The 9,338-nt window shown below is 35.7% G+C and overlaps 1 protein-coding gene across 1 annotated transcript in view; it reads right to left on the bottom strand.

The window, feature by feature from the left end:
• Positions 1–2,684: 2,684 nt before the first annotated feature.
• Ubqn (ubiquilin) overlaps positions 2,685–9,338 on the bottom strand; it is a 41,947-nt gene continuing 35,293 nt past the window's right edge. Inside the window, exons 9-10 of the mRNA XM_069837105.1 lie at positions 4,966–5,083; positions 2,685–2,951 (exon numbers count right to left, since the gene is read on the bottom strand). Coding sequence (XP_069693206.1) covers positions 2,875–2,951; positions 4,966–5,083 — 195 coding nt within the window. The 3' untranslated portion in view covers positions 2,685–2,874. The remainder of the gene's footprint in view (positions 2,952–4,965; positions 5,084–9,338) is intronic.

Below are 9,338 nucleotides of genomic sequence, written 5' to 3'. Positions count from 1 at the left end.
TATTCTTACCCAATGGGGAACATGGTTACAGGCCGTGAAATATTACAGCAAGCATTTGGAGGACATTAAGAACTTTGTTTTGAAACTGGGGGAGGATGCAGTGAGCATTACTTCAGCTAAAAAACTTCTGCAGGACCCAACAATTGCCCGGGATATTGCATTCATCAAAATACATTATGTATTTCTGGTCCTCATTATTAATGCTCTAGAGTCTTCAGGCAAACCGGTCTACACGCAACTGGGATTGATAGAAGAGGTGACAGAAAAAATCAACTTGATTCCTGGTTATGTTGGTGAAAAAGTTTCTGAAAAACTCAAATCAGTGCTTCAAAAAAAACCCACGACTGACAGTTCTCCGCACAGTTGCTGACATCTTGGCTGGCAAAACACCTGAACATGAATGTGCTGTTCCCTTGCATCTAATACCAACATTTAAATATGCTCTGGTGTCATCAGTTGATGTGGAACGCTCATTTTCGGCATATAAGATGGTGTTATCTGAGAAGCGATGCAGTTTCTCAATGGAACACTTAGAAAAGGTTTGTTTAGTCTCGCTCTAATTATGGACATGTACAATGAAATAATGTCAAATGTTTCGGCTAATTTGTAACGGGAAATGAAATAATGTCATTTTTTGTTCACCTATTTTTGTAATTTGTGATAGAACCTATTTTAGGTACCTAATTTAAGATTTTTAGGACCTAAAAGTCCGAGGTCTAGTAATAACACAAAAACAAGAAGCCAAATATATTTATATTTTTAACAAAATGGTCAGCTTACTATGTACACCAGAGGGTACATTGAAAAAGGAATGCACTTTACAAGTTTCTTTTCTGTAATTGACCGTATTCACTCAACTGAAAGGCACACTTCACAAGAATACTAGGCCATTTTAATGCCATACATAAGAGTTACAATTAACAGTCAGAGTGTTACAAGAAAATTCCCATAACTAGAAGCTAATTATTTCATTTTATCATCACAAACATTCTTTCCTGCCAAGTACACTATATATACAGACAAAATTTGCAATATAAATTGCATAACAAGCTATATGCAAATTAGGTGCGATTGTAGATGTATTTTACAGAGTGCAACTGAAGTTAGTACAGGCTTGCAATTGAGCAAATACGGTTTTTAATCCATCTAAGTTTTTATGGGGAATTTGAGGGTAGAATTTTATGGGCTTCTAACTAAATTCATTGTCTGATGGGATGCTATTCAGTATTAATTACAATTCATAAAAGAGTTTACTATTTGTACAGTGATTTTATGAGATTTAACCGAATGTGGTCATGTATGTATATATAGTGTTCATAATGCACAAGGGTGCCAACCGTCTAATTACGAAAGTACCGATATGTAATTTTGTTACGTACACTGTCACGAAAAGAACGAGAAGGAGACTTATGGTGGTTATATCGTAAGCTGTGAACAGACAGTGTGGTCAAGCTGTGCACATATTCAAAGAGAAACCTAATACCATATCCCTACATTAAGAAAAGAGAAACATTACTCTTCACAAACAATAAAATATGAGCCCACAAAAAAACATTAATGTGAGAATATATTCCTAACTTCTTCTTGTTCTTAGGACGCGTTGGAACTATTTTATTCCACTTCAAAGTGTCTTCATTGAATCATGGAAGGATAAATCGTTTATTATGTTACTGAATTTAAATTGTATTTAAAAAATTAAAATGCGATCATTTTGGTCCAGAGACTACTCATTTGGTCATAAAAATTATTTTAGGAAATACAGGAAACGAATGTACAGAATAGCCTATCAAGTTTTCTGTGTATAAGAAGCTATTTTAATTTTACCTGTCATCAATTCACTCAGAAGTTATTGTAATAACATTATAGCATTATGTCCATCTAGAGAAACTACACTTTCCAATGGTGACAATAATTAATTATACAAATCGGTTAATTTAGCTTCCGATATTACTTCATACAAATACAGAAACATCCTCTGTAGGCTATGTTTCATAGCTTTCGATTGTTATTGTCCAAGGCCCCTTATAGACGAAGTCATTTGTTTTTTATTTCATTACACTGCCTTAGATGGCGTTGTTATTGTAATTTTGAAACTCATTTATCTCATTAAATATCAGCCCTATCAAAATTTTGCATGGGATAAAACTTATCGGAAATTATTTTTAAAGAAACTTTTGTTATGTAATATTTTTCATGAAAATTAATAACAAGGGAGATATTTCGATTTAATTCAGGCCCCCTTATAACCCCCCTTTTAAATAAAGTATTTTGAATGTCATATAGCCTATAAGCTAAGTTACAACGAACTTAATTTATATTCCAATTTTCATTGAAATCCGTTCAGCCATTATTGCGTGAAAAGGTAACAAACATCCAGACAGACATACAAACAAAAATTTCAAAAAAGCGATTTTCGGTTTCAGGATGGTTAATTATACATGTTAACACCGATTATTTTTGGAAAATCGAAAATTACCAGAAAAATTTTGGCTAGATTTATTATTAGTATTGATGTGTTGAGCAAATTATATTTAAATTTTATATTATATAGTCATCGGTACTGCAGAAACCTGTTCAAGTCCCAAAAATTGATAAGGTAACAGGAATATGAAGACAATTGGCAACCCTTGGACGAAAAAAATAATTCTACAATCACATATACTACAAATAATTTTCTGCAAATCTCAATATCGAATAGCAACCCTGTTTATTATTCAAGAAGGGGTAAGCAACTCATCTGTTGTCTGAACCAACTTTATCACTACATACAGTAACAGCATTTGTAGCTGCCTTCTGCCTGCATGTGGAAGTAGCCCATATAATTAATATACAGAAATCAATGGAAATAGCGGTTTGATTAGCAAGGAAGTGTTGTTAGCTTTGTGACATCTGTCTGCTTTGCAGTAGCCTTTCCACAGCAGCGTTGATATCACCAAATGTTGCGATCAATGCTGGAACAAAACAATAATATGCTGTAATTAAAGCAACGTCCATAATTACTTTTTACTTCTTATTTTTTTTAAGTACAGTTGTTCTGTCTCACAAGCAAACATTCTGATGGGGACAGATAAAAAAGTTAAATGTTTTTCTTCCACCATATTAATAAGTGCTTACACAAATTTTGGCCCCTCGACCGAAACTACGAGGGCCATAAAAAAGCCAGGAGCCGTTAACAGAAAGAAAACACAATTTCACTGGAAAAATTTGTTGAAACAGATACAGCAATTGTTGAGCTACTTTTCAACAAATTCCCCAACGGAATTGAGACATTTGTCATATCATGGGACCAACAGAGAGGTGCAGACAGCTGTCAAATGGAGGAGCTGGTTCTGATCCTAGGCAGCTGACATCTACGAGGGGGATCCAGGAAATAACGACAGTTTTGTTCTAATAATTAAAAAAAATATATTTATTTGAAAAAACAAAGTCTGTTACATAACTGAAGCTTCCTTTACTTCTCTACATAATCACCACCTACATTTAAACATTTGTCGTATCTGTTCACTAGCTTTAGAATTCCCGTGTTATACTCCTCTGCCGCCAGTTCATTAAGCCAGGTGTTCACTGTCTTCTTCAACTCATCACTTCCAAAACGCGTACCACCCAGAAAGTCTTTCAGCTTAGTGAAAAGGTGAAAATCGCTAGGAGCAAGGTCTGGACTATAGGGCGGATGATCAAAGATTTCCCAACCGAATTGATCCAGCAATTCTCGAGTTGAAGCAGCAGTGTGCAGGCAGGCGTTGTCATGAAGAAGCACAACTCCTCTCGAAAGCATTCCTCGCCTCTTGTTTTGGATGGCTCGCCATAGTTTTCGTAAAGTCTCACAATAACGATTTGCATTGATCGTAGTGCCTTTTGGCATGAAATCCAGCAAAAGAACACCTTTGCGATCCCAAAAGACAGTAGCCATGACTTTTTGTGTTGAGAGAGTCTGTTTGAATTTTCTCGGTTTCATGGGTGATGAGGGATGATGCCACTGACGTGATTGGCGCTTGGTCTCTGGGGTGTTGTGAGACACCCAGGTCTCATCACCAGTCACAATTTGATCAAGAAAGGCGTCTCCATCTGTGTGATACCGCATCAACAATGTCAATGCTGAGGCCATTCTCTGAGTTTTGTGTTGGTCTCTCAGTTGCCGTGGAACCCATCGTGCACAGATTTTGTGGTAGCCAAGATGTTGCGACACAATTTCACCAAGCAAAGAACGAGAAATGTCAGGAAAGGCAATATGCAATTCGACGAGTGATGTGCGCCTGTCTTGCAAGATTCTGTCGTTCACTTTAGTCTTCAGGTCTTCTGTGATGAGTGATGGGCGTCCGGGTCGAGTTTCATCGTGGACATTTGTTCACCCATTGTTGAACATTTCGCACCATTTTCTCACATTTCTTTCATTCATTACAGTATCACCATACACTTCTTTCAATTGCCGGTAAATTTCTGCAGGTTTCAAATGTCGGGCATGCAAAAATCGAATCACACTCCTCACCTCACAGTCGGCGGGATTATCAATCACGTCGTTCATTTTGAAGTAACACAAAATGCACAATGGCGACTTGTTGCAACCAGTACTCACAACATTATGAGAACACATGTTAAGGAAGCCAGTTGACCTTCAAACAAGGAAGGGGAGTCAGTTGCGCGGCGGGTATGCGCGAACGGTCGTTATTTCCTGGATCCCCCTCGTACTATACAAGGATACAAAAATTGATCCCATGGTATGACAAATGTCTCAATTCCAATGGGGGATATGTTGACAAATAGCGCAACAATTGCAGCAGTTCAGGAGACACTGATGAAGATGTAACATCACTTCGAAACGGGCTGTCTGTCCAAAGTATATATCTTTTTTAAAAATTTTAACACATTTTAACGTGTGACTAAACAATTTTATGTTTTCAACTTTACAAGTTGTCATATTCTATAGGAAAATTCCATCACAGTAATTCATATTCAAATGTTTCGTACCTTGAAGGTTTGCATCTCTATTCACGAACCCCATTGCAGTAAGCTGCTCCAGCTGAGCGTGATATCTCTCTTCGGGAGGCTGGTTGTTACCACCACTCTGAGTAGACATGCTGGAAATCTGTAACATAACCATTATTTACACTTTTTGTTTATTTGTGTATTCCAGCATACCGAAATGACATTTTGAAACTTTCCTCTAGAAATGTTGAGGATAACACTGTGCCTCTAGGAATACTTGATTGCTTTTCTCTCCATACTATAATGTGAAGAAAATACACGAGAAGGGGATAAGATGAGAAGAATATCAACACTTCATGTAAAGCATGCAGAATTTGTTTATATGCATTTAAACTTAAATAATGATTTTTTTATTAATTATTGTTTTTTTTTTATATAAATGAAGTTAACACTGTTCTGTATAATATATTCTTTTGTCTTAAAACAGTCTAGTCTACTGAACTTATTCGATAAGCGAAAATTTACTACTCAAAAGTTTACTAGCCTAGAATAATGCGGTGGTTTTAAGATGGTAGAAGTTGGGCAAAATAAAATGTTAATAAAGGCAACATAAAAAAAATGTTGCAAATTGGGATTGTAATATAAAGGCGCGTGTTAAATATAACATGTTGAATTTAACATGTATATGGACATTTCAAGTCTCAACTGACTTAACATGTTAACTAAGTATGTTGAATTTAACACTTTTAACATGTTGGCGTGTTTTCCAGCAGAAATGGAAAACATGTCAAGTCAATTCATTTGCTCGTGCAGTGTCAGTACAGTTCGGCAAAGTTTGTACAGTTTCCATAACAACAACTGTAAGTTCCGACTTTATGGCGCGTATCTTGATCATTTTTATACTATCATTGGTCCTTGGTGTTGGCTGTAAGTTGTTCGAAATAATGGAGTGGACGAAAGAAAATACATTAGAATAAAATTAATGCACCGATGGAAAGACCTTGTTTGTGGGATTGTCTGCAAAAGAATACACGGACAAAAGTAAGAAGGCCGACTGTTTTAGAGAACTGCAATTATTATTTAACTGTTCTCGAGAATGCAATAGGGAGTTTTGGCACTCTCATCGTACACTAAATGTTAATGCTATGTTGACGTCAGTAATGGTCGTATTTGGTGATGTATGTTAACATTCGTAAAACTTCGGAAAGAATAATTATACGATATTACCCACTCCTTTAACATCTATCATGTCGTAGGTCCTATGATAATCAATCGTGCTGTAATTTTTTTAATTGAGATGAAATGGCTGCTCTTAAATTGTGTATTTCTTTGATGTAACAGAAGTATTTTTGCAGCACTATATTAAAATCGTGTTCTGACATTCTCAGCAAATTTTTTAATCCAAATCGATACTGTATTCAACTTTAAGCTCGTTTAGAATGTATCCTGCATAGTGTCTTTTACTAAGATATTGCCGCATTCACATTCTCATTTTTTTCCTTTTCAAAGCCTTGTAACAAGCAATAGAGGCAATTACAAAAGTCATATATCATCATCTGAGTCCATTCTCCAAGGTTTGAAAATAAAACACTATCTATATTAAAATCTCATAGACTGTTTATGGTGGACTACGCAAAGAAAGTCAAGTTTGACATGTTTAACAGTGTGGACAAAGTGTTAAATGAAATTAGCATTAACATGTTCAGTCAACATGTTGGAATGTTAATGGTAAACAATTTAACATTTAACATGTTGTTGTTAAATGTTTAATAGTGGAGACGAGCCTTAAGGAAGAGACTGGAACAACGCTGTGTATTTAACCTTTACACTGCTTAGGCTGTCAGAGTAATGGCAGACAAATTCATTACAAATCCTTGCATCGACCATCACTCTGATGGCATGGGTGACGCAATAGAAACAAGGCTTCCAAAGCACAGAATGGAATCTCTGAACGTGGTTTTAACTAAGAGACCATGCTCTGTCAACTGTTAGGAGTCGAAAAAACTATATTCCATTGCTTTCTTTGCCTTGTGGTGCTATCTGCACAATAAATTCTGGAGTCAGCAAGAAGTGGCCGTGAGCATGACCACGTTGATCTGGGGATTCATGGATATGTAAAAAGATGACTTCTACAGGCAGGCAGACTCGAGTTTTACGTGATGGTGAACTTCTGGCAGAATTAGGTGCTTTGCCACTTGATATACAGTTCAGTGACAGTGAAAATCAGGGTGATATTGTAAATGAAGAAAATTTGAGTATATTTGACACATTTTAAAATGGCAATTTCTGAAAATGTAGATCATCTGCAGTGATGTACATCATTACTGGTGAGTGTTTAAGGGCTATTCCATATGAAATCGATCAGTAAAAAACCTCGCATTTTTTTATACTCTAATTTTTTTCCCTACTTATACAAGGTGCTGAGGGGAGTGCATTTTCAAAAATATACTATCGAAAGTCAAACGGTTTTCGTATTATTGAGCGACAAATTTAGCGTATTTTATAAAAACAAGGCTCTTTCAGCACTCAGAACTCTGGAACCATTTACTGCAGAACATTGAACGAGAACTCATTTTGAAGCTGACATTTGGTAGGTTATGATAAGAAGTAATCCTTATTTTTATTGTATACAGAGAGACAGATAATCTGATTTTACTTTTAGGCTTTTTGCCCATTTGTAAAACTGTAAAAAATATTGAGAAAAAACCTTGCATTATTAAGAGGGATTCGGCATTGTTTGCTTAGTGGCTCGGCAATAAGTTTCGAGGGCATTAAATAAATTATTTTCACATGCCTAGACTTGAACGGCGCAGTACCGCATGCACTGGCCGAGAGATGAAGATAAGCGAGCGTTGGGCGTCATTTTACTCCTGTGTTTATGAAAACTTGTGATAAAGCTAGCCCAGCTATGCGTTACTAGACGAAACATCACGTGTTTATGTCTCCTGGCCTTGCTTGCCTAGGCTAGCACCCGTTTCACAGTCAGCTGATTAGTTCACGCGCGTACTATTTATTTTCTTTATTTGATATTTTCAATAATTTATCAACATACCATCAGTAAAAAATGTGTGTTTATTTGTACTTTCAATGCAGAATCTAACTATATATTTTTAAAATATTTTTTCCTAGCCAAAGGCGTCTTAATGAGGAAAAATCTAAATTTCTCCATTTCCATAAAAAGTAAGAAAATCTGTTTATATGTCAATATAAACTTTAGTTTCTCAGCATCAAAATAAACCATGATTTTAATCGCTGGGTGAAAGGGTTTCGGAGCTACAACAGTTTAAAGTCGCTAATTTTATGAAAATACGATAAATTTAAATATTTTTAATTTAAACACTATGAAGTTCTGATGCCTCAAACTTTGCACAAAGTATTGTATCACAGTTCTCTACGTACAAAAAAAGTTTCATTGTATTTAGAAATTGTAAGGTCAATTTTTTTTTTTATATTTCGGTCGATTTGAGGTGGAATAGCTCTTAAGCATTCTGCATTTATCTTTATAGAATATTTTAAAATTGTTAAAATATCTCAGCAAGGAGGGTTTAGCAGGTTGCAAAGGAAATCAGCAGTTAAAAGGTTAATTTGACTTACTGCCTATGATGCAGAGTGCAATGTAGTAACACTGCATGACTCTCAATTACTGTTGTACGAGTACACTGAAATATTTATGGCCGTGTGCACCATTCTCGATCATCTAGCCCGTTTATCAGCAATCACGGAAACATGGTTAATTTTTTACAATGATCAAGTTACAGATGCAGTGCACCGACATTTTCCCTCGATCAACTCAGTACTGTCAGCTGACGGTACGCTCATTTGAGAAGAATCATCTGAGCGCTAGGTTACCGTGTATAAAACAGCGAACGAACATACTCTGTCAATTATTGCTTCGTTTTTGTTTGTAGGACTGTTTTAAAAATCCTCGCAGTTTTCAAATAACAAGTTTCAATAATCATGGAAGAAAAAAAGAAAAGAGCACCCAACTTCTCACAGTTCGAAGTGGGAATTCTTTTAGAACTCGTCAGCAATTCTGCATCCATATTAGAGAAAAAAAGTACTGACGGAAGTTCTCTAAGAGAAAAGCAGGCTTACCTGGTTAGATTTAACCTCACAATTCAATATGAGTTATACGTGTTTACATAATTTGTAACGTAATTTATACAGTGGTTATTTCATATTATTGATAATAATTTGGAAAATTTCAGTATACGGATACCTCACTGACGATCTTGAAATAGGCTACTAAAAAGAGCAGATTTTTATGTGTTTGTCGAATGCTCAACATCGTGCTTACGAAAAGACACATTTCAGTGCCAATAATTTATTTGGGAAAATTTCAGTATACGGATACCTCGCTAACAATTATTTTAAAGTAAAAATAAAGCAATTCGTCTGTGTATGTCGAATACACA

The sequence above is a fragment of the Periplaneta americana genome, chromosome 1 (genome assembly GCF_040183065.1).
Source record: "Periplaneta americana isolate PAMFEO1 chromosome 1, P.americana_PAMFEO1_priV1, whole genome shotgun sequence".
In the NCBI taxonomy this organism is placed as follows: Eukaryota; Metazoa; Arthropoda; class Insecta; order Blattodea; family Blattidae; genus Periplaneta; species Periplaneta americana.
The sequence above is the reverse complement of the archived record's forward strand: the minus strand, read 5'-3'. Positions and strand labels throughout refer to the sequence as shown.